This window comes from Aptenodytes patagonicus, chromosome 9 (genome assembly GCF_965638725.1).
Source record: "Aptenodytes patagonicus chromosome 9, bAptPat1.pri.cur, whole genome shotgun sequence".
Classification (NCBI taxonomy): Eukaryota; Metazoa; Chordata; class Aves; order Sphenisciformes; family Spheniscidae; genus Aptenodytes; species Aptenodytes patagonicus.
The window spans coordinates 25,041,689-25,066,705 of record NC_134957.1 but is presented as its reverse complement, the minus strand read 5'-3'; the positions used below and the strand labels follow the sequence as shown (position 1 = coordinate 25,066,705).

The 25,017-nt window shown below is 62.2% G+C and overlaps 1 protein-coding gene across 2 annotated transcripts; it reads right to left on the bottom strand.

The window, feature by feature from the left end:
* Positions 1-1,620: 1,620 nt before the first annotated feature.
* Positions 1,621-18,728, bottom strand: TSC22D3 (TSC22 domain family member 3). 2 transcript variants are annotated; one of them, XM_076347571.1, is made up of 3 exons: positions 18,334-18,728; positions 3,479-3,530; positions 1,621-2,880 (listed from the first exon to the last, which is right to left on the bottom strand). In XM_076347571.1, exons 1-3 carry the CDS (start codon positions 18,654-18,656, stop codon positions 2,635-2,637), a joined length of 621 nt encoding a protein of 206 aa, XP_076203686.1. In that variant the 5' UTR covers positions 18,657-18,728; the 3' UTR covers positions 1,621-2,634. The 2 variants fall into 2 exon arrangements, with proteins under 2 accessions (XP_076203686.1, XP_076203687.1); XM_076347572.1 differs by lacking the exon at positions 18,334-18,728 and adding an exon at positions 3,871-4,058.
* Between the last annotated feature and the right edge of the window lie 6,289 nt (positions 18,729-25,017).

Below are 25,017 nucleotides of genomic sequence, written 5' to 3'. Positions count from 1 at the left end.
GGAGAGGTGGCAAACAGGGCTCCATACTCCAAATGGCATCATTGCGTCCTTCAAATGCAGCCGGGGTATGGGGTGCAGCAAGGCCAGATGGGGTACAGAGCTCATCACTGCAGCCCAAACCTTCCCCAGCTGGAGAGGTGCAGAAGGATGAGCGGACAGTTTCCCAGCAGCGGGGAGCCCAGTAGCACCCCTAACACCTTACTGTAGTGAAATGGCCAGTGCAAGCACAGCTCTTATCCAATTGCCCTGGAGGACAGCCCTTCCTGGAGAAGCTGTACCACCCAAGAGACTGGCAGCACTGGGGGTGTGCTGCATGTGTGACCCCCAGCTTGCTGCAATGCCTGTATGTGCAAGGGATGCATATATACATGGTACAGGGGTGCCTGAACCTGTTTGCACACACATGTGCCCAGCAGGGAAAGCAATCGCACACATGGTACTCGCACACTCAAGGCACATGCGTGTGCAGGCTGAGCCCTTGCACTAGTGTCTGCAGGGCTGCCTGCACAAGGCTGCGGTTGGGTCCCAGCCCTGAGACAGGACAGGGAGGGGACAGGCACCCCATAACGGTTTTGAGGCCCCATGGCCTGTGTTTGCTGTTTACCCTGTGTTTCCAGGGAGCCAACCGTCCTCAGCTCCCTGGCTCTGCTGTGACTCACACTGGGCTGGGGCCGAGTCGCCCTCGCTGCAGCAGAGACCTAAAGCAGTGCTGCTGGCAGTGCAGGGTATGGCCACCTATCAGCTACCCTGGGCCTGGACACTGCCGGCCCCCTTCACTGGACTGGGGATGTCTCCAGCTGGCCGAGGAGTCATGTCCAGGGTATAAAACCCCAGGGGAGGATACTGCACCTAGCTTCAAACATGCTGCCAGCCTGGGGCTCTGCTCACACTCTTCCTGGCTCTCCTGGTACCCACCAGCCTTTAACTCTCACCCAAATGTCAAAGCCACCCAGCATCCCCAGAGATGGAGGGTTGGGGTTTGGGGTTTTTTTGCCCTCTCCCACCTATCCAATGGGGTTGAATCCAAGGCTGGCTGTGCCCTAGGATAGGGTTGGGGCACCCTCAGCCCCCATCCAGCACTGTCCAATCCAGCTGACCCCTCCTCTGACCCTCACACTGTGTTTCAAGACAGTGGGGGGGGGGAATCAGTGGTGGCTGTGAGAAGCAACAGAACAAAAACACCAGAGGAAGAGCAGAGCTGGGGGTGCATACAGCTCTGCAGAGCCTGGGAAGAGCCTCCTCCCTGCTTGCCCCCGCAACCTGCCCTGCACACACCCCTGGTCACAGGCATGACACAGAGGACAAAGACCTGCAGGCTCAGGGCACCTTTCCCTACTGCACACCCAGCCCCTGTGAAGGGGGTACCTGCTCACATCTCCAAAATCCCATCTTGGCTCAACCAGGGCAGTTTAGGGGGAACTGATACCCCTCCCTCCAAAAAAAGGTGGGGAGCTGTCAGGTTTTCCCAGCTGGGGAGCAACACCAGCCCAGCCCCCAGTAGGTTTACAGCACAGTGCCCTCACCACTCCCATCCCAGCAAGCCCCAGCCCCTTCCCCAGTGACTCACGCTGCCGAACACCTCCCCCTTCCCAGCCACAGACACACAGCTTGGGGCGCACGTTTATATAAAAAGTAGAGTTTATTGCCATTTCTACCTAGATTTACACAACTGTATCACCGCTTCCGACGTCAAAAGGGACGTCCCGTCACTTCCCAGAGAGCTGGCTGGGGAAGATGGGGAGCACAGGCCAGCTCCCCCCAGCTCAGTGGGCTGGAGCACAGCCCCTGTCGTGGCTCTGCCCAGTGGTCAGTCCGGATCCTCTGAGCACTGCTGCACAGCTGTCATCGTGGAAACCCGAGAGAGGTGAATCTGTCCCCTCCTTTGGGCTGCTAGCAGTGCTGGCCACCCAGTTACAGCCGCTCACCGTTCCAGTCTTGCCTCAAATCCCCCAGCTGTACAGAGATGGGCACGGCTGGCCCAGAGCAGGGCACTGCTCATGCGTGTGTTTATACATAGATACGGCTACAGAAGACGCCCAAACTAACAAACCAAGCTTTTTTTCCTTGTAATCCCCACACTGATGTGCGTACAGCCATGCACTACACTGCAACTGCCACCACCAGTGCTGCTCAGTCACGTTTGGGTTCCAGCATGCTCCTGGGTGGGAAGCAGGACAAATCTGCATTGCTCACTGAACAACGGTCTTCCTCCAATGTCAGGCTTTGCCAGAGAGACACCCCCCCCCCCGCACAGTGCAGCAAAGGCACGGGACTCAGCGTGCGCTCCTTCCAACCGTGGATTCCCATTAAAGTGCCAAAGGCCACCTGGCACTGCCAGGGTGTTGCAGGCACCCAGGTTTCAGCAGAGCCTGGGATGGGCAGGCTACAGATTTACTCCTGGCACATGGCAGGTTGGATGGGGAGGGGTCAGTTGCCTGCATCTCCCTTGTACAAGAACATCCTCGTGCAGGAGACAGCCGCTGGCTCTGCTGGCTGGCCGGGGTTGCCCAGGTGGGGCACGGCTCAGCGCCGGGGTCTGGCAGTCCTTCGTGTGAGATGAAGGCGGAAACGATTTTGCAGGAGATTAAGTAGAAAGAGTTCTGTGGCTCTGCCCACCCCAAGGACAGAGCCACCTTACACCGCAGAGCCCCCTGAGTGCTGGGCCGGGGCAGCCGCCCCAGGGCTCTGCTCCTCTGGGCACAGGACCTCTGTGGGGAGCCGGGACTGGAACTTTTCCAGCTGCTCGGGGCTGGCAAGGGTCTTCAGGAGGCTGTTTTCACGCTCCAGCTGGGAGTTTTTCTCCAACAGTTCTTTGATTTGCTCTTTCAGGACCTCCACCTCCTCCCGCACTGCGTACATCAGGTGATTCTTCACAAGATCCTGCAAAAGACCATCAAAGAGCGATCACTTGACAGTTATGCCCTGGAGGTTGCTCCCACACTGCCCCGTAAAGCTCTGCCCCCAGGCACTCGCCAAGTGCCATAGAGGCTTTTCCCAAAGGCTGTCCCTCCCCACCCCACACTTGGCACCTGTGCTAGGGCTCAGTGCTCACCCAGTGTAGCCCCCCCCCCGGCCAGCCAGCACACATAGCATCTCTCAGGTCCCCCATCTCCCAGGTCTCACTGCCTCCAGAGGCACTCTCCGGCTCCTCCCCACCCCCCTTAGGGATTAGACAGGCTGCAGTTCCCTATCACCCATGGAACCTGTCTTGGTCACCCCCACATCCCCGGAGGGTCCTTCGCAGGTCCCCCCCTCGGCAGGCTCCCTGCGCACTGCGGCGCTGCCAGAGCCAATGAGCTCAGCCAGCTGTGGCAGGCAGACAAAGGAGCTGCTTTGCCCAGCAACAGGCTGGGGAGCAGAGACCCCTACTCCGGGCAGAGCACCCACCCGGGGAATGGGGACCCCCCCAAGCAAGAGCACCCGGGGGGCAGGCGGGTCACAGAGCAAGGTGCACAAGGGGAACAGCACTGTGGCTCACCATTGCCTGCTCAATCTTGTTGTCGATGGCCACCACGCTGGCTCCGGAGGCACTGGAAGAGAGCAGAGAGGCAGAGCATTAGCAGTGAGCCCCCAAGCACTCCCCTTCCCCGGGGGATCCACGCACCGGGACACCTCCGCACCCCAGGCTGCAAGGCACCGGGGCTTCCCCCTTCACTGGGGATCAATGCACCGGTCCGTGCCACCCCCCCCCCCCCCCCGAGCAACAATGCACATGGACCCCCCCCCCCTTCTGCAGGAGCAATGCAGCGCGCCCTCCCGCGGCATCCATGCACCGAGTCGCCCCTTCACCCGGGGCAATGCGCCGGCCGACCCCGGGCCACGGAGAAAAACAGCGGGGCAGACCGCGGCCGGTACCGGGGCTAACCCTACCTGTTGTCGAGCTTCACGGAGACCACGTCCCCCCCGAGCAGGGAGGAGAAAAAGGAGATGGAGAAGTTGTGGAGCTGGTACACAGCTACCTCCATGGGGGACTGGTACATGCCGGTGCTCATAGCTACGGCTGCGGAGAGGTACGCGACCAGACGAGACGGAGCAAGCCACACTGCAGTTACACTCCCCGCCGCCCCCGCTTATATCGGCGGCGTCCGCCCCGTCGGGCGGTGCCAGCGGGGCCGGGCCCGCCCGCCGCCCCATAGCGCCGCGGCCGGTGCTGCCGCCGTGCTGCGCCTCGGTCCCCGGTACGGCACCCCTGCCCCCGGCACGGCACCCCTGTACGTTACTGCCGCACCTCTGCGCCTCCCAGTTGCACCCCAGCACAGCACGGCCCCCTCCCAGCGCAGGACCCCTGCTCCCCGGTACTGTGTCCTCGCGACTCGGCACCCCTAATCTGTACACCCCCTCCTGCACCCCTCGTCTTCTGCAACCAGAGTCCTGGCACCCCATCCGCCTCTGGCACCGCCCGGCACCCATCCCTCCACCCCACATTCATCCGCAGCCCACACGCCTCAGCACCCCCTCCCTGTGCTCCCCACACATAACCGGCATGGGGGTTCAGCTGTGGGGACGACCCGCTTGGGCGGCTGGGAAAAGGAGGAAACACGCTTTGCATTTGCGGTGTGCACCCCTGCAGGACCCCGCGCAGCAGGATCCGCTGGGGTGCAAAGAGGGGGGGCGAAGGAAAAGGGGCAGCCATGTGCAAAGCAAAACCGGGAGTGCAAAGGAGAAACGGGAGTGGAAAAACAACACGGGCGCGCAAAACAAGACCCGGAGTGCAAAACAAAACCGGACTGCAAAACAAAAACGTGAGTGAAAAACAAAACCAGCGTGCAAAACAAACCCCGGGGTGCAAAACAAGCCTGGGGCCAGCCGCCGGCTCCGCCCCGCCCTTGCATAACCCTGCACCGAACCGCGCCGGGGCCGCGCTCCGGCCGGGGGGGGCCGCCGCCCCGCGGCCAGGGCCGGCACTGCAGCGGGTCCGGATCCGGCCCCGGTGCTGCCCCCCGAGCTGCGCGCAGAGGGAGATTGGGACGCCCCGTGGTGCTGGGGAGATGCTGGGGGGGTCCACAGCCGGGGGCCGGGTCTGCGCTGTGTTTGCGTGGAGCAGTGTCCCCGCGTGTGCACATGCATGTGCACACGTGTGTGCAAGAACTGGGGTCACGCCAGGTCCGCCACTGCACCTGCAGAGCAACTTGCACATAGAGCGAGTGTGTCTCCTCCGTGGGGCGGAGGCAAGGCCCCCCAAAACGCCCCTAGCAACATGGCGGGGCTGGGGCTGTCATTGCCCACCATGGGTGATGCTCCCCCTGTGCTCGGCTGCCTTCCCTGGACTGCCCTGCCAGCTCCAGGGCTTATCTCTGCCCTCTGGACCCGGACCTGGTGGGACTTTGCTCAGCACCCAGGTGGTCGCCCCGCCGCTGCCTGCTGCCACCGACCCTGCGGGGCTCGTCCTTCACAAGCCAGAGTAGGTACTGATGCTGAACAAGACCCTGCGAGAGAGTCTGTGCCACAGTGCAGCGTCCAAGAAAGCATTAGTGCTGGCAGGGGCACGTGCACCCCAGAGATGCTGCAGACAACCCCAAATCCCCTCATCCAGGGGGTGCTGAAGGTGCCTGGCACCTGGCTGGTGGGTGCCAGCATGGGGAGCAGCCCGAGGAGCCCCAACTGGCAGGTGTGCTGCCATGCCCCTTCCTCAGGGAAAGGGCTGAGGGTGGGCAGAGGGGTATTTCCCTGTCAGAAACGGAAACCGAGGCACAGTGCAGCATGGCTGCTGCTTAGAGCAAGGCCCTGCCAGCTTGCTCCCCAGAAAATCGCACCCCCAACTCCCAGGGCAGAATGAGGACTGTGGTATCCCGATCGGCGAAGGACACAGGCATCCTGCGTGGGACACTGTGCTGCCCATGAACCATGGCTGGGCATGCACAGGTGCCCCGAGACACACAGGTTTGATATGGGGATGCGAGAAAGCACATTCTCCTCCCCGGTGGGGGGATTGTGCATGGGAGAGGTGCCCCTCCCCAGGGGGCCACGTGTTTGTCCCTCCGTCTGCAGGGGGGGATGATGCACATCCCCCTTGTGCAAGCACCAGCCTGGCCCATGCAAAGCCGCTCGGCAGGGGCTGAGCAGGGGGGCTGGTGCTGCAGAGAGTGGGCAGAGGCTTGTCCTCCCCAAGCCCTGGGACGGGTGCGTGTCCCCCCCGCCCTGCCCGTGGCCAGGCCCTACTCACCAGTCCCTCCTCCTGAAGAGGCTCGGGGAGTATGGTGGCTGGAAGGCCATGCTGGCGCCTGCGACCCCTCTCTGGCCCTTCTGCTCCCCGGTGGCAGCCCAGCGCCCCAGCAGTGATGCCGGCTCTGCCCGCAGCTGCGTTCCCCCAGCCTGCCGGGTGGCAGGGACAGCCTAGGTGCTGGCCGCATCCTGGGGCCATGGGCATGGGGTAAACACGCCGGGCGAATGACCTCAGCCATGCTCAATCAGCCCTTTCAGAGGCTGGCGGGCCAGCGTGCCACCCTGAGCCGCGCGGGTGCTGAGCGGGGAGCGGGCAGCTGCCCCCCTCCACGAGCAGATGAAAAGCACTCTGTGTGCGCTTGTCCCCATGGTGGCTGGTGGTGGGCAGGGTGGCAGCCCCTGGGGCACGGGGCACAGCTCTGTACACTTGGCCAGGAGAAGCCCAGGCCACCCACACCTGGGGTCCTGTGACTCGGTTTCCCATCGCAGCTCAGGGAAGGTGCCCATCTCACTGCGGAGAGGGCAGGGGAGAAGGGGAGAGGCATTTTCTCTCCCATGGTTGGGCACGTCACCAGTTGTGCCACCTTCTGCCTCCTGCAGAGAGGGAGGCAGCAGCAGGGAGATAGGGTGGGCAGACCCCAGCCTGCCCCTAGCCCTGGCAGCTGTGCCTCGGTTTCCCCACCTCCCTATCTCCGGTGCTACAGCTACCTCCTGTAGCTACAGCTACAGACCTGGCCCAGCCCCCTTCCCAAAAGAAAGCCCTAAATCATTAGTGCCAGGGACCAAGGGCTCCAGGACGGACAGACCGGAGCCTGGCTCGTGGCTCTTGCCCCACAGCTCTGGGGTCCTGGGCCCTGCCCAACCCCTTTCTGACACAGTGCTCGAGTACCGAGGGCTGTGGAAAAGCCGGCGATTTCCACGGCTGCTGGAGTAAAGCGGGGAAGTGCAGCAGCATAGTGCTTTGGGAGGAAATTGCTTCAGCTCTGCCACCTCCAATATTTTTCCCATGGAGCTGGGATTATTGCAAAAATAAACAGAAGTAAGTCGCTAGCTTCCCTGCCGCCCCTCCTGGGGTCTTTCCCAACCCTGCACAGCCCTGACCATGGCCATCACTGCTTGGGGCGTGGGCTCCCTGGCTGTGAGGCTAGGAAGGATGCTGCCCTCCTCCATGAGACCCCCAGGGGAGGGATGCTTTTTAGGGATGGAAGTGCAGAAGGCTCTGCTTTCTCTTTCCTTCCAGGGACTTAATTAATGAGGAATCCCAAGGCAGCGTGCTCTACCCGGGGCAGGTCATGCTGGGCACGGGAGCTGCCTCCTCCCCCTGGCACAGCCTCAGCAGGGATGCAGCCCACCCCCCCTGCAGCCCCTCACCTGCACACCCACTCAGGGGACGTGGTTTCTGTTGCAGGGACCCTGGACGTGTCGCTGGGTGTGCACAAACATGGGCACACCTTGCAAACCATACATTCACGCGCACACGTGCAAGTCCTGCATGCACATGCACACCTTGCATCCACAGGCACACCCACACAGATACACCCACACCCCTTGAATGCACATGTGCATTTTCTAACCCACATGGGCATGCACCCTGCACACAGTTGCACACCCTGCACGCGCACACACACACTCATGCATCCTGCATGCATGCACATGCACTTGTGCATGCACACCCTACAAGCACACCCTCCTGCATGCATGCCGATGCATCCTGCACATGCACTGCAGATACCTCCCCCTGCACATGCACACGTTGCCCTGACTCACAGCTGACGCAGACGCACACCTGTGCATGCACACACGGTGTTGGCAGTGCTGAGTGAGGGCAGCCCAGCTGTCCCCTTGTGCAGGGGGGAGGCACCCCCAGCCCATAGGGCAGCCCCACTGCAGCCCAGCTGGCATCTCAGAGGTGGGAGCAGCAGCTCACAGCTCTCTGCTGGACCCCCGGTTTGTGCTTGCCTCTCTCCCCAGGGATCTGTATGGGAGCCCCCGCGGACTGTCCAAACACCTCCCACAGCAGCAGAGTCCTGCGTGTAGCTCCAGCTGTGCCCCGAGCGGCGGGGGGCCCTTTCCCAGCCCCCTGTGGCCCCGGCAGACAGGCTTGCTGGGCTGCTGGCCCGACTCCAGCAGGGCTGCTGGGATCTGCTTCCTCTCCCACTGCCCTGCTCCTGCTCCTCTGGGGCCTGGCAGCAGCAGAGCAGGGTGGGCAATGTTCCTCCTTGCTTTTCCTAAAGAGCAGGGGGCCATGGACTTGCTGCTACCCTATAGCACCAGAGACCATGGTGATGGGCACCTTGGAGCAGGCTGAGCGAGAGGGGCCAGTGGTGCGAGCTACATCCCTGGGGCAGCAGCACGGCAGCTCTTGCGTCACGTGTGCAGCTCTGGGAGGTTCATCAGGCAGGGCTCCGGCTCGTGCCTGTGGTTATTTTGGGAACAATAAAAGCAGCCGCGATACAGTGTAATTGTGACACTAATTGTTGCACTCTCTGGGGGAAAAAAAAACCTGTGGATGTCATCAAGCAGCTAGGAGAGGTGGTGAAACCAGCCATTCACTAGTGTCGCCCCCAGCAATGGCCCTGCAGGATACCCCAAAGCTGCTAGGAACCCCTCGGCCAGCCCACACACAGCCTGTGCCCCAGCCCTGGAGATGCCAGCCCCAGTCGCCAGGGTGACATTTAGTGACCCCTCCCTCCTCTGCAACAGGACGTGGAGGCATGAATGCAGCTGGGCTGCAGCCCCTGCAGGGCTAAGCCTGGCTGGAGCAAGGGACGACAGGGAGCAGGATGATGGGATCATCTCTCTCGCCTCCTGGCACCCCACACCTGCACTGTGTTTGTGGGTCAGGGGACATGGCCCCATCCCCACAGCCCCAGGAATGAGATGTGCTATCGCACTGAGCCTCGTGCATTGAACCCATGCCAGGCACTGTGGTGCCACATGCCAAAGGATGCCCTTGCCTTGTCAGCTGCTGGTGGGAGCTGGAGGAACGGCCAGTGCTGCAAGAGCAGTCCTGGCTCCTCAGCCTCTGCTCTCCCCCTGCTCCAGGCCGTTCTCACTGCTCTGTGGCAGTGTTCCTGGTTTGCTCTCTCCCAAGGACTCAGTTCAATGAGAGGAAGGCCCTTCAGAGGGTCCGAGGCGTGGGAAATGTTTATTGCCTGGCCTCAGAGACACTGGAGAGCAATACGGGAAAGGCGCAGAGCCAAAGCTGCCCAGGCTGCTCCGCAGAGCCAGATCTCCAGCTCAAAGGGTCAGAGCAGAGGGGGAGAGGAGAAGCCACTGCTTGCAAACACGCAGTTAAGAAAACTCTGCCTTTCACAGCCTGAAATCCTGCAGCCGTGGCTGTGACGGCCAAGAGGACTGGGGGTGCCAGCGTCAGGGCCGGCTGTGCCCTGCAGGAGCTGAAGGAAGGGTGGCCAGGGACATCGGTGATGGCTGGGGCTTGTGGGAGCCCATGGTGGGAAGGGCTGGGTGTGGGACAGGTCTGTGGAGCCCCCAGTCTTGCCCCACAGCCCTATCCTGGTGCTGGGGAGGGAGAGGTAATGCCAGGGGGCTGCCCATGGGCAAGCAGGCAGCTGTGTCATCTGCTGTCCCACTTGGCAGTCCCACTCCCAGCATCCCAAACTGCGCCTGACTGCCCTGCAGTGCTGGCATGGGGCTGCTGTGCCAGTCCCGAGGGCTGCATGGCCAGAGCTGCCGGCTGCTGGAGCACACCAGTTGGCCAGCTCTTGGTTTCCTCATCCTGAAGGTGTCCTGGCCAAGCTGTTTACTGCAGACTTGGCACTACGCCTGGCTCAGCCGGTGTCTTCCAGGGGCTGTGCGGGACCTGTGGCAGCCCCATGCAACCAGGAGCCCTGTGACATGGGAACCTGGTTCATGCCCACCAGAGCCTTTGAGGGCTCATAAATCCCTCAACACAGGGCATGTGCTGCTCCAGAGCGGAGGGCAACCCCTCCTGGGTACATCTGTAAGGCAAGCCCCTGCCTGCAGAGCCAGTGCTGCTGGCCTTGCTAGACCTAGTCCCAGTCCCAGGGCTAGGGGACACCAGAGCAATGGGGAGAGCTGCGCAGGGCGGTCATGGTCTTTGCAATGCTGGGGAAGCCCAGGGAGGGTTTGCAATCGGGGAAGGCTGATGGGGAACCTGTCCTCCCCTCCCTTCACCACCAATGGAGGCAGAGTGAGCTCTCGCGGGCAGTGGGGACCTATGGAGTGTGGGGAACCGTGGGCAGGGGACATGGCTAACCCCCCCGCTGGGCAGCGGGGCACAGACAGGGATTGCGGCGCGGGGACTCCTCCAACCTGTTGGGCTGGAGGCAGCGTGGGGTGGGAGGAGGGAGCCCTGGCAGGCTCCCATGTCCAGCTGTTGGGCTGCCTGCTTCCTCTGATAAAGGTACTTGGCTGTACTCCCAGTTCTGTGTTTTCTGGCATGCAAGTGCACACCCCGGAGCCGGCTTGCTGAGAGCTGCAATTTTTCTTTCTCTAACTTTGCCACCGTCCCCCTTCTTCCTCCTGTGCCCCCCACCCAGCGTGCCCTGGTAGCAGCTGCCCCCCAGCAGCGGTGCAAGGAGGGGAGGTCAGAGATGACCTGGTTCTGGCACAGCCCTCCCCACGATGCTGTACATAGGAAGTCCCTGAAGCCACGGCTTCCCCAGGCACCCTGGGGTAGGAGGGGAAGAGGAAAAAGGGCTAATCTGCTTATTACCAGCCCTGGACCGCGCAGCCCAACCTCCCGCCTTGCCTGCGTTTGTTGACACCAGCCCCATGCTGCTGCCTGAACAGCTCGGGGCGCCCTGCCAGAGGCCATGCAGCAAACCTCGTCACCCTGCTGCTTCCCTGCTCACACCTGGCCTGTGCAGGGTCCCACAACCACAGCATGCTGGGGAGGAAGGTGTCAGGTATGGCACAGCCCAGCAAAAACCCCCGTGGCATTCCCACGAGCATCATTCCTGGCTGCAGCGGGGCAGGGGGAGCACAGCCAACCCCTGGCCACACTCCCTGCCTCCCCTGGGTCAGGGATACCCAGCCCCAGAGTGGATGGGCAGACTGAACACTCAGCAGAGTTTTCATCCACAAATCTGTCCACAGAGCAAGCATTTCACACCCACTGGCCCTATGGGGTGGAGTCCCGTAACTGAACTCCATGTTATCACCTCCCTTGGTTAGCCATGCCCTGCCCCACAGGTCTCCTGCCAGGCCAGGTTGTGAACTTCAGGCCTGTCTTCATTTTGTAGCCCACTGTATCATCTCAGACAGTCCCAGCTGGATCATCCCCAGATCCTGGCTGCCCTACTCTGGTCCAGTTTTGGGGAACCGGGGACAGAGCAGAGGTGGCCGTGATGCTGAAGGGACCCCCCTGCAGCACCAGGGCCACACAGTGCCCTCGAACCCCAGGGTGCACGGCAGGCAGGAGCCCTGAGCCCCTTGCTGGTACAGAGCCAGCTTTTCTGGAGATCCCCAGCTCAAGAGAGGAACCCCAAGGCAGGGCCTCCAGCATCCGCTGAAAGAAATCCCAGGCCACTTTGCAGGCAGGAGTGGGCGCTCCGGAGCCACGCTCGGTGCTGGCAGCTGCTGCCCTGTGGCGTACGGGAGTGCCTGGCTCGCTAATTGGAAGGCAGCTCGTTATATAATGAGAGGACAGAGGCTGGGAAGCTGCGAGAGAGCAGCGCATCAGCACCCCGTGCAACCAAAAGCTGCTCTTCCAGCCCAGACTAACCCACATTCAAGGAAACCCTTGAATCCTTCACCTTCCCCTTTCAAAGGTGCCTGAGCTTTGCGCTCTCCTGCCTGGCCTGATGGGGATGCATGGGGGGAGCCCCAGCAGCCACTCAACGCCCCTTCCTGGAGCCGGCTGGCTGGACCCAGTGGGGGGGTGCGGAGCCTGGCCAGACACAACCTGGTGGGGGTCAGGAGTGGGAAAGGAGCCGAACTCCACCGGCGCGTGAGCCAGCCACCCCACAGGAGGTCAGGCAAGGACGCGTGCTGGGGCTGCACAGTTTCAGCAGAGCCGGTTATTAATACCCCGCCTGGCCTTTGCGAAGAATCCCGGGCATTTCGAACCGGGGACACTTCGTTAAAACCCTTCCCTTGCTGACATTTCAGAACAATAACAACATGGAAGACAATAAGCTGTCAGCGGGATGCGTACCTGCGGCGCTGCCGTGGCTCTCTGTGTGCCTGGCCTTGGCTGCCAGCTGTCACCTGGCTCATGCCAACCCTTGGGGACAACCTGAGACCGTCCCCTGCCTCCAAACCGCCTAGAGCAGTCCTGCTCCATGCCACCGGGGGGATCACCGGGTTGGTTTCACTTGAGGCCATGGGGATGTCTTGTCCTGCCTCGTGGCATTAGCCACCCCACTGCCCACCCAGGCAGGGCTGCCATCCCCAAGGGAGTTGCAGGCAGGGGGTGGTGAGGACTGAATCACACCTTAACCCCGGGGCCAGGGAGTCAGCAGGGCAGGGAGGGGCCCAGGGCTTCTGCTCTGCCACTGGAGTCATTCTGCAGCAAAAGCCCCTCAAATATACATATATGTATAGATATCTCTAAGCACACAGACAGAGGATGACAAACTTCTGTCCCAAAGCCAGCAATGTGCGGCACCTGGATAAATATAACTTGGAGCTCATTGGCAAAGTGTGGCTTTGGGACAGGTTGCAGCCTTTAACACCTCTCCAGCCCTCACCCCCCACCCCCCCCACCCCGGGGTATCCTCTGCCCTCTGCAAATGGGGTCTCAGTTGCTTCCCAAGGGCAGGATCCACCCGGACCCTCTCTCCCCTTGGCAGCCACCTTACGGAGCATATACACACACCACGGTCACATCCCCTGTGCACACACGCAGCTGCCAGGCTCTGCCGGCAAGTGCCCTGAACCCCTCCATCCCACGTCCCACGCAGGTCATCATGGGCCCCAAACTACAGGGTCAGCTTTAACCCTCTCTGTGCTGGGAGGAGGCTGGGGACGTGGCATCAGGTCCCAGCACAGAGGAGCACATCAGGGGCACAGTGTGCCTGCAAAGGCATTGCCCATGGCACCACATCCGTGCTGTGTGCCTGGTGGGAGCTGAGATGCCGGCCACTCTGTAAAAGGCTTGCCCTGTGTGCCAGCCCCAGCCCCAACTCACAGCCGAGCTCAGCAGTACCGTCCTCAGCACCATCCAGGATCGGGCCACGTATCCCCAGGGAAGTGGGGAGCATGATGCTAGAAGCAGGGGGGGCATGATGCTGAGACCAGGGCAGACCCCTATAGCCTGCTCCAGCTCCAACCTCTTCCACACCTAAAGTTCAAAGCTTGAAATAAATCCTGGCCAGCTTTTTCCCCATGGGGCCGTGCTGCCTGTCCCTGCCTGCCCTTGGGACACCTACACCCTGCCTGCTCGGAGCTGGGCACATGCCCTGGCAGACAGGCAGCGCCTGAGCATCTGCAGGAGGCTGAGGTGATGGGTTCCTGTGCAGCTGGCATTGGCATCACTAGACTTCAGCTTAGCTGTGCCAGGCCCCCTTGGCCATAGCCATGTGGCCAGGGGCAAATGGTTTCATCCTTAGGGCTTGAGGTGCTAAGCAGGACTCTCTTGTGCTCCAGGGCATGTTGGGGAATCTCCTTGCTGGAGGGGGCTGGGTCTCGCAGAAGCAGGCAGGGAGGGGCATGGTGCACTGTGGCACATGCCACCGCTAGCCCTGCTGAGCTGTGCCAAGCACAGTGTGCCACAGCCGAGCCCGGTGCTGCTGGGCTTCCCCAGCCAGGAGCCCTTGCAAGCCTGGCCTGTGGGGACATCACCCTGAAGCCTGTTGGGTCCCAGGCTGGGGGTCCCAGGGTGGCAGGATGCCTGCGATGGAAACCAAGGTGGGCACAGCAGGCTGGCTGCCTGGCATCTTCCAGGCAGTGGGAGGATTTGGGCACGCCGAGGTCAGCTACTCCCCAGAGCCAAGGCTCTTGCTGCTAAAGCAAAAGCTGCCCAGCATCTCGCCGGTCTGCAGGGCTCGGCAAACCACGCTACAAGACACGGGTCAGGCCACGTGCAGCTCTGTCCCACGAAAGCCAAGTAAACAAATACCTGGCGCACCAGTCCTGAGTGGGAAGGGTGGCTCTCACAGCCCCCTCCCTGGGCAGACCTGCCCCACAGGGCCAGAGAGGGCTGAGCGGCCGGTGGGATGGCTCTCCAGTCTCACACCCACACCTCTCTCACGCTCACACGTGCTCCCGCGCGCGGCCCCTCTCCCCGTCAATGCCTCCTTGTTGCTCCAGCCCACTCGGCCAGCAGGAATGCGCTCCCTGGCCCTGCCGCCCCGGGATGCCCTTTAAGCCCTGGCTCCGTCTCCTCCTCCTGCATCACTGCCTCAAAGTGACACCCGATGGATGGGAACAAATGGTGCCATGCCACAAATACCACCCTGGCACCGCTGCCTGGGCAGCTCTTGCTCGCCGGCCTGACCTTATGGTGGGAAAGGCAGTGCTGCCCAGCTTCTCCCACCCCAATTCATCTTTCCCCCAGCCTCTTGGTGCAGCACAGCACTCCCCTGTCTCCCTGCAATTCCCCTGGCTTGGCCAGGACCCAGGGAAAGGTGGCCCCCAGCACCTTTCATGGCTCAGACCAAAGGGTGGGTCATTGCCCACCCTGTTTGGTGGAGCAGCAGGTCCCACATGGTGCTCGGAGAGGGTCCAGCTGGGCAGAGGTGTCCCCTTCCTGCCCGGAGTGGGATGGGGCACAGGCTGGCCAGGCTGCCAGATCTTATCCAGGAGAGGCTGGGTAAGGAGAGCTGGCATGGGCTGGTCGATGTGGGCGAGCAGGTTGGCACGTATCTCCTCTCCCCACCCCACAGCCAGGCGGGGCCCTGCTTGAATCACACGCCAGTACGCACCCGGGAGGGTGCTGCTCTCCCCCCAAAGCGCTGACTCCCTCCCACGCTGCTGGCTACCCTCAGCCCCCCCAGCCCCAGGAAAGGTGCCACGTGGTCACGGGGCTGCTCTCCCCAGCCCACGCTTGGTTGGGCTCATGCTTGGGTCTTGGATGAGCAATCTTGGGGTAACATTGGCATTGCAGAGGGATGGCAGAGACCTTTCTGCCCACAGTGCCAGCATCTGCGGGGAGGAGATGTGTCACCCAGCCAGCATGGTGGTAGCTGGCCTCCCTCTACCTGGTGTTACTGTGTGAGCTTGGCCCCTTGGCACTGCCCAGGTCTCCTTGGAGAGCAGTTCACGGTGCCCCATGTGAGGGCACAGAGGGGAGAAGTCCTTTTTGAACAGGATCCCATGCACTCCCTGAGCAGGAGGGTTTCCTGCAGGAACATCAGCCCTGTAGGCAATTGGTCCAGAGCATCCCTACCTTCTGCATCCCTCACAGCATCCCTGCAGCAAGCAAAGAGCATGGAGAGCCTGGCAGGGACCACCCAGCCAGGGGGAAACCCCCAGAGACGGGCTGGAAATGCTGAATGTAGGTTGTCTAAGACCCCCAGCACTGATCTGACCCTGACTTGCAGAGCCCAGGGCTTGATCCAGCATGGGCTGAACTGTCTCCAGTAGCCCCAGAGCCAGACCCGGACTCCAGATGCAGCTGCTTGGTCCTCCCGTGCCGTGCTGGACTTCGGCCACGCATGAGCGTGTGCATCCATGCGACCTCCCTCTCCTCCCGTGCCAGCATAGGAGCACATCAGCTAAAACAAGGGGCACAAACCTGCTCGGGTTCCCTGGTGCCAGAAGCAAGGGTGCCCTTATCAGGCCTGTTATCGGGGTGTTCCTCTGGCACCCACAATCCCCTGCTTTGTATGCTATCACCTCTTGGGTATCTTGGCTCATTCCCCAGGAGGAGAAAGTTCAGGCTGGAGCAAAACAGCAGCAAACACAGGTGTGGGCACACCTGCCTCCAGTGCCTGGGGCTGTGCCCCCCGGCTCCCACATGCCGTGCCACCCAGGGGCAAAGGGGGATCACCCAAGCAGTCTCCAGATCAGGCTGGCAGCAGGGTGCCTGGAAGCAGGGTGTGATGGAGGGACACCACAGCTTCACACCATGCTATGGCACAACCTGTCATAAATGGGAATGCCTGGAGCCTCTCGGGCACACCAGGGCACGGAGGACAGGCTTGGGCACTGCAGCAAGGGGCACCGAGGAGCACAGATGGGAAGAAACCCTGGTCCCCTGGCACCTCCACTTGCTCCCTACCTCAGCAGAGCAGACTGATGCTCGCCGGGAGCACTGTGGGTCCTGCCCAGCAGGGACGAGTTCAAAAGCAGCAAGCCGTGCCCGCACTGCCCGCCTCTCACCCACCGGCACTGTCACCGCCTCCCCAGGAGAGCAGGCCGGATGCTTGCCTCTGACACCCAGCCCCGGCAGCCTGCGCTGGTGTCTTGCTTTTCCTCTCCACCCATGATGCCAACCGGCTGCAGCCTCCAGTAGTGAAGGGAAATCTCTTGCTCCTGTTTTCCTCCCAGCTGGGTGGGTTCGCTGCTCGCCATGCAGCTGGGAGCCCAGACCGGGTGCCGGGTGCCTTGGCGGGCGTCCCGGCCCCTCCTTTCCCACCTGAGCGGCAGCTCAGCGTTATGTAAGTGCAGGAAGAGCGTCCCTGCCGACGACGGCTCAGAGGGAGCAGCCTGCTCAGCGTGAGACGCTGGCTGGGGCCAGGAGGTGTGCGTGCACTGCCTGGGTGGCTCGCACGCGTGGGGCAGCCACGTGTGAGCCCGCCCGCCTCCCCGTGCCGGGCAAGGGGAGCGAAGGGTGGCTTGCACGCCCATGCACAGCCCAGGAGCACGCCTACAGATGCATGTGCATGCAGGGAGGGGAGGGGATGGCGAGGTATCTGCAAACGTGTGGGTGCTGCCGCGCACCTCACCTGCATGCTACCCCACCCACGGCGGAGGAACAAGCCCCAGAGCTGCTGTCTGCCCTGCCAGTCATGCAGATGCCTGCCACATACGCACCGATGGGCCACATGTTCCCTCAGTCCTGGGAGGGTGATGTGTCCCACCTGCTGAAGCCACAGGCAGCTCTGGGTGCTACCATCCTGCAGCTCCCTGTGGCACCCCATGGTCCAGCTCAGCTTTCCCAAGGCTGAGCTGGAGAGCCCGGGGCCTGCCAGCCTGCAGCACAGGCTGTTCCCCATTGTCACACCAGTCCTCCAGGGTGGCTGGGCAGCAGGGCCAGCCCCGTCTCAGAGACAGAGGCACCAGTGCAGGACCTGAGACAGCTCTGTCCCCTCTCCGCCCCTGGGGTCCCCCTCATCAGGGCTGGAGACCCTCATCAGGGCTGGAGACCCTGCAGGGTGGCAGCCCTGGGGACCCCTTGTTCAGTCTCCTCTGCCCGCAATGCTGGAGCAGGGGAGCAGGGAGGGACCCCGCACCCCTGCCTTCCCCAGCTGTGGCAGGGTAAAACCCAGCCCTCTAGCAAGTAGATGGGACCAGCCCCAAGCATGTCCTGCTGCTTGGGCGCAGGCAGCCCCGTCCCAGAGCAGCCTGCTCTGAGCCGAGAGGGAGCAGCTTGGTCAGGGGCAGAGTCACTTTCCAGGGATGGGAAATACCACCCAGGCCAAATCTGTCTCCACTCAATTTACTCCAGGGAGAGATAGGGAAGCTGCTGAAAGAGCAGGACCTGGCAGCAGGACTCTCGAGCTCCCTACTCAGTTTCTCACTAACTCTAAAGGTGGCTTTTGAGGCAGCACAGCTGTTTCCTAAGTAACAAGCTGCCCCTCTCCATGCAGGACTAAGAGGACGATGCCTGTTTGACGCTGGACACTGTCCATGCCCCTGCAGGCAATGTCAGTGTGGATAAGATGTAGCCGGGGAGATGAACACAGAGTCCAGGGGCCAAGACACACAGCTGTAGGCTGTTGTCACTGCCCGGACAGACACAGGGCACCAACAGAGGGGCACCGCTGGCCATCATGGGGCAGAGTCACCCAGACCTGCACCCAGGGACTGGGCTGGCACCACCCATGGCGGGCGGACTGGGCTCCCTGCTGCGTGCGACCACTCATGTTTCTCCCCACCTAGAAATGCCCAACGTTGCCACCCTACCCAGCCCCAGGGTCACACAGGTCCCCCTGCCCCTGCCAGCCCGGAGGGCTGCAGGCCCCGCGTCTCACCCCCATACTGCCAGCTGCCAGCTCCCGAGCACACAGCCAGCCCGGATCCGGTTCCAGGGGCATCCGGCACACAGGCAGACCCTCAGCATCCATTGGTGACACCCACCTGTGGAAGAGCAGGAGGATGGAGAGCAGGGTCTGGTCGATGTTTCTGTTGCAGATGCCCTGGTTGAAGAGGTAGCAGGGGTCCCGCACGACGGGCTCCAGTGAGTCCTGGCGCATGATGGAACTCAGCTTGTCGGTGTTGAGGTTCTTGCGGACCAGCTGCTCCTGCAGCTGCCGGAAGCTGCTGACGGTGGGGCTGCCCAGGTTGTTGTTCTCGCCCCCGGCCCCCTCCTCCAGCCCGCTCCGGTTGGCCAAGTCCAGGCAGCAGCTGCAGCAGTCCAGCCCCACGGGCGACCGGCACTCCTCCACGGGCGACGAGGACATCCCGGGATCCCCCCGCGCGTTGCCACGGCGGCGCAACCGGGGCCGCTCCCGGGGCCGCGGAGGGCGAGCGGCGGCAGGACGCGCCCGGCTGCCGAGCGCCGCGCACGGCCGCCCGCCCCGCCCGGCCGCCCGCCCCGGCCCCGCCGCGCTGATTGGTAACGGCGGCCCCGAGCGCACGGGCCGCCCGCCGCCGCACCCCGCCCCGCCGCCGCCGCCCACCCCCCCGGCACCCGCCCCCCTCGCCGGTCCTGCCCCCGACAGCCCGGCACACCCCGCGCATGGGTCCCCGAGGTGCTTTCTGCCCCCCCTCCCTGGCAGCCCTGAGCCAGCAACGGGCCCTCTGGGGGTGTGTAGCCCCCCGACCTGGCAGCTCGACGTGGCCTGGGAGAGGGTGGCAAGGGGTGGCAAGGGGCCATGGTCCTCCCTTCCCCAGCTGGGACCCCCTGCCCCGCTCTGTGCCTCCTGGGGGGGGAGCAGAGGGGCTCAGGGAGGCTGGAGCGTGGCCGTGGCATCAACCCTTGAGGCTTCAGCAGGGACACGCAAAAGCCCACGCGGCTCCAGAGCAGAGGCAGAAAAGAGGGAAAAGGGGAAGAAAAGCCCCTGGGATGGCAGAAAAGCCTGGAGTGAGCCAGCACCACCACTGTGGCTGGGAGCCACTTAACCCAGAGCCAAAAAAAGGCACAGGTGGAACATGTGCATATAGAGCCAGAGTGGCCAAGGATGTGGGGAGAAGTTTTGATTTGCCTCCAGTGTGCTGGGGGCTCTGGGGGTATGCAAGGGGAAAAGGAAATTTCTGCAGAGGGGGGAAAAGTGACTTCCCTGGCACTCCTGCATCCTGGTGGAAGCACCTCCCTGCCAGTGAGCCGCACTGATCTCTGTGGGCTGGTGAAGAGTGGTTGGGGCACGTCGTGCTGGGACATGGGACAAAACTGGCAGAGACGTGGGGATGGCTGGGCTGTGATGCTGCCCAGGACGAGGAACAGGAGCACGCCGAGGTCCCAGCTAAGGAGGACACCCAGAAATAGGGTGAGAGAGGGCGGACGGCGTGCGGGGTGGAAGCTGGGCTGGGCTGCCATCACCGTCGGTCAATGAACCCTCTGAGCCAGCCAGGAGATCCCTCACCCCCTCAGAGAGGAAAACATCTGGACAAAACAACTGGGAGCTGCTGAAGAAGGGTTGGCCGAGGATCTGAAAGGCAGCAGAGCTGCCTGAGGGAAGGAGCAGGCAGGCTTTGAAAAGCCCACCACGGGCAGGAGGGGAAGTAAAGGCAGCGGGAGGAAGTCTGTACAGAGGAATTGCAAATGGATTGATAGAAGGAGTTGCAGAAAGCAGCAACTGGAGGACAGCAGCGGGTCTGAAGTGCACAGAATTGATAAGAAGAGATAAACCAGGTCAAAATCCAGCAGGGCAAAACCACCAAAAGCACCAGGACAGCAGAGATCCTGGTGGCAGAGCGACGCTCGCATAAGATGTTAATAGGGCAGCTAATGCCACTGAAGAAAAGGCAGAAGTGTTCAATAAACATTTCTGTTCCCTATTTGGCAACAAGGAGGAAGATGCATTTGCATCACATGAGGATGAAGTACTTTCCAGTCCATTAGTAACTAAGGAAGGCACAAGACAACGTCTGCCACAGATAAACAGCTGTAAAAGTGGCCAAGCAGACCTCCGGGCAGCGCTTTTCATTTCATGTCAATCCAGCCAAACGGGCCAGGATTCGGCCCCGCCAGCGGAGGTGGCACTAGCAGGGAGTCCAGGCATGGGGCGGGGGTGACTGGCAGCCCTGGGATGATGCTGGAACCAGGCGAATTCCTGAAGGAGGGGTGACCCACAGGCTGCCACAGGGGTGTCCCCTCTCTCTGTGGCACTGGTGGATGCTGAGGACTGTTTTTGAGGTGCTTCCTCACCCCTTCCAGTGGTTGCTAAGGGGCTGAGCCCCACGGGAGGGAAGGGAAGCCGAACCTTGCCGATCTGCCCCGCGTGGGGTATGCCAGCAGCATCGGCACAGCCTGGCAGCAGGGCTGGCGAGGGGGTCCCTGGGTGACCCCACTGCTGGCAAGGGGGTCCATGGGTGACCCCACTGCTGCCAGGGCCCACGGGAGCAGGAGGGTGCTGAGCTTTCTTTTCTTCCAGCCCTCTGGCTGGAAAACGGTCCCCGTAAGCTGCGGAGGGGGGGTCCTGCCTGGTGCCCCCGCCGTGCTGCTGGGCTGCAGCGCCGGGCAGAGCTGTGCCCCACGCCGGGCTCTGTGGGGCGGGGTGTAGGGTGGGTGCCCAGCAGGAGCCGCGGGAGGCTGCTGCCATCCCGTGGGCACAGGGGGTAGGACATGTCCCCCTGCCTGCGCCCGGGACTGGCGCCCGGGCCTCCAGCCCCCCCCATGGCTCTGCCCCTCCGCTGTGCCCAAGACGCGGGGGTCCTGCCCGTCCCCGGCGGCCGGTGCCCTGCCAGGCTGCGCACGGTGCTTCCCGGCGCTTGCCGGAGGCCGCGGCTCCTTCGCGTGGCTGCCGTCCAGGCAGCCTGTCCTGGAGTGTTTCGGGACTGCTGTTATTTTCAGCAGGTCGCACCACCTCCCTCCTCCTGGAAGGAGCCCGGGGTGCAGGCCGCCGGCTTCTGCAGGCTCCTTCTGCCCTTCGGCTGCAACTCCTGGCCCGTGGCTCCTCCAGCAACCCTGGGAGCTGCCGCTCGGGGCAGCCCCAAGGCCAGCACGCTTGCCAGGGGAGGGGCTGCCCCACACCAGCCCTGCTACTCCCCGGCCATCAGCTCCTCGCTCCTCATCCGCAACTGGCACATGTCATGGGCTGCCACATTCTTGCCTGCAAGCTTTGCAAGCCACGATGGCTCCCTAAAGCCCCAGATCCTGGAGCCATGTGATGGGACGAGGCTATCAGCTGGGAGCAGGCATCCAGCCCCGCTGCTGGCAGCGACAGCTGAAAAGTAGGTTTCCTATGTTTAGCTCTGGCCTTTTTGGGTCCTGCTGTTCTCAGGACTGGGACAATGCTGATTTCTGCCTGCAGCTCCGCACACCCGCTTTCCTCAAGGACACCCAGCTGCTCCGCACCCCAGGCGAGGCAGCCTGCACGCCGGACACAAGCAGAGGCACTGCCAGCCCTACGTCACGGCCGGCACAGGCCAGTAAGCCGGAGGGAGTGAGGACTCATCCAGGGCTGGTGCAGACTTGGAGAGCAGGGGATGGCTCAGGCCAGTGCGTTGCATGCAGAGAGGCTCCACATTGCTCTCGGCTCTAAACAGGATTCCCTTCTCCTGGCTGAAATGTGGGGTGCTCTGCTCCTGGCTCAGTGCAGGGACCCCAGCCCTGCCCTGCTTTTCCTGCAGCGCCCCCAGGCTGGAGGGGGTGATGGGCTGGGAAGGTGAGCACAGGGAGAAATGTGCGGGGCCGTGGAAGGACCCGGGCTCAGCCAGCTCTGTGCCAGTCATGGGCTAAGTGTCTCACTCCTCTCTTTGCATGGAGACCCAAGCCATGTGCCATCTTTCTGGGAGCTGTGAGCTGCAGGGTCTGTCCAGGTTCTGCAGCCACAGCCCATCTTCCCAATGCACACTTTGGGGCAACCCTCCTTGGGGGGGTCTGGGAGAGGAGATTGCACCCTGTCCTAATCTCAGGGTGTCTCCAGAGCCTTGCAGATGCCTGCTGCAGCTGGGTCAGTGCCAGGTAGGGCTCTGAGAGCAGTCTGTCTGTGCCACTTTCCCCATCCCTTCCCCGTTGGTGCCTTGGAGGGAGCCGGTTTATGTAGCTGGACCATCTGCTCCAGGGGAGCCCGCCGGTTCCTGGCCACGCTGCCAAGCAGATCCCCCTGTGCCTCCGCGGGGTGCTAAGAATAACCAGCGCCATCAGCAGCCGTGATATTTGCAGGCGCCCGCCAGTGCCACCCCCACTCCAGCCTGCTGGGCACAGGATGCATCTGCTGCCTGACGTCAGCTGCCAGCCACGCGGGGGGGGATGGGGTGGGCAGTCTGGGGGGGCCACGTGTGGCTGGTGAGAGGGGTGCCTGTCCCCCCCTCCTGCCTGAGCAGGAGCATGAACGCTATGGTGGGACACAGGGGTGTATTGCTGCCTGCATCCTTGTACCCAGTGTGGGGACATAGCGAGCTGCTGGCCCACCTTGTCCCGCTTTTCCTGGTGTCCCACAAACAGATGCCTTGTCCCGAGCTCTGCAGGACCCTCAGGAGATTGGGGAAGCCTCCAGGGCTGCGTGACCATAGCTCTGCCTTCCTGCCTGGGCCCTGCTCCACAGCTGCTGGCAGAGCTGGAGCCACGTGTGAAGGGACGGGGACCCAGCTGGACTCTTGTTGCTTGTCAAGGGGTGTCCTCCATGCAGGGGGATGAGACATCCTGGAGCTGCTTGTTGTGGTGCAGGGTAGTGTGTGGGGCAGCTTCCCTGAATACCTCAGCAGCCTTTTCCCCTTTGCATGGGGCCACGGGGACTGACGCAGCTCTCCTCTGGGCTTCATGTCTGCCTGAACCCCAGCTCTGCAGCTGGCAGAGGAGTAGGGCTGTGGGTGTCCCGAGCTGCTGCCACCCTGTTTTGGGGGGTCCCATCAAGCCCATGCTCTCCTGAAACCCGGCTGCCCTGGTGGGGATGGGGTCAGGCAGGGATGGGGCAAGTCAAGAGAGAGGACCCTGCCCCACTGACTGCAAATATGGGTGTGATGCCCCCCCAGCCTCTTGCTCTGCCTTCCCTTGTGCTAGGGACAGACTATTCCCCAGAGCTCTGCCTGGCTCTGCCTGGCTCTGCCCTGCCTACTTGCTGGCTCCTTCTCTCCCAGCTGCACCAAGTGAGAGGGTGTCACCTCGGTGTGGCCATCCTTGTGCCTGCTCTCCTGAAGGCAGCAATCCAGATGGTGAGAAACCAGGACTTTGCAGGGGGGGAAAAAAAAACCAAACCTCAATCCTTCCCCTTGCCAAGCTTTTCCGGAGCTTTTCCCACACCCAGCCTTTCCTAGCCCAGGTCACCCCCTGCTGCCCCCACCCTGCAAATCCCCTATCCAGACACCCTCTCCTCGGTCTAGCTAGGGAAGCACCTTCCCCCACACCCAGTTTGGGTGCCCAGCATGCGCGGCAACCATGGCACAGCCCTGCCGTTCCCAAGGCTGGGCCAGCAGGAAGCAGAGCTGCTGCTCCTCCTCTGAGGACCTGCAAGCTGCATTTCCCCCAGTGCTCAGACCGTGCCCTAAAATGTGTGGGTTTTGCTGGGACATAGCGCTTCCACTAAGGGCTAACGCAGCCCCAGCAGCTGCTGGCACTTGCATAAGCAGTGACAGAGCCCTTCCTCCCCAGGCGATTGTGAGTCATTCAGCCGCGAGTCTCGGATGTTTTCCTCTTTGTGTAACACTCCAGCAAATAATTTAAAATGCCCTGACAGGCCCTGGCCGAGGAGCTTCTTGGCACGTGGGTTTCCATGCACTGCCCTTCCTCCGGCATGGGGACTTGCACAGCCCTGGGGAGCGATCCCTGGGCTGAATGCTGGCAGTCGAAGGGCTTTTCCAGCTGGGCCAGAGGGTGATGGGTTATTTCAATGCAAGACTTTTCAGCTCATTTGGAAGGGGTTAAAGTCAAATTGGCTTTCCCACGGGGTCAGTGCAAGGCTGGGAATGAAGTGTCGCAGTGAAGGAGTAAAACTACAGCGCAGCAACTTTGTGCTGCATCTGCTGGGGCAAGCACCCATTGGCATCGTTAAACTGCCCTCAGGCTCTGTGAGGTGCACAGCAAAAGGCTGGTAGGAGCTTCAGGGATGCACTGAGGGGGGGTGTCTTGAAATAATTACAGCCCCCCAGGGGTGTGGGTTTGCTGCTGGCCAGTCTGGCAGAGCACATAGCAAGCTGAGGGCAGGCAACGGGGCACAGCTCTGTACTGCTGCTCCTCCAGTTTGGAAATCAGGTTTTGGGGAGTTGGCTGACTACTGCCCATGGCCCGAAACTGGGGGAAGCCTCTGAAAACACCAGGTGAGGTTTTGCCTAGAGACTGAGCAGGGACAAAGCCACGCTGGAGGTTTGGGCAGTTTTCAGCGTGGGTTTTTTTTTTTTTAATGTAAAATAGGTGGGCATGGTGGGACACAAGACACAGGTGATGCTAGACCATACCGGGATTGTCCTAGGTTAGGAGGGGACATGGGGAAGCTGATGTGTTGCAGGGGATAAAGGAGATGGTGGGAGCTGTCCCATTGCCCCACATCAGTGTGGTAGCAGCAGGCAGTGGTCTGGAGGGGACCGCAAACGCTGCAAGCCCCGAGCTTCTCCCAGGCACATGCGTGCCTGCAGACATGCACATGCTTGTGTGCACTTCCCCTCCTTGTCCTCTCCTCTCTGCAGGGCTTCTCTATTCTCCAGTTGTTTTTGGCAGTCATGGCA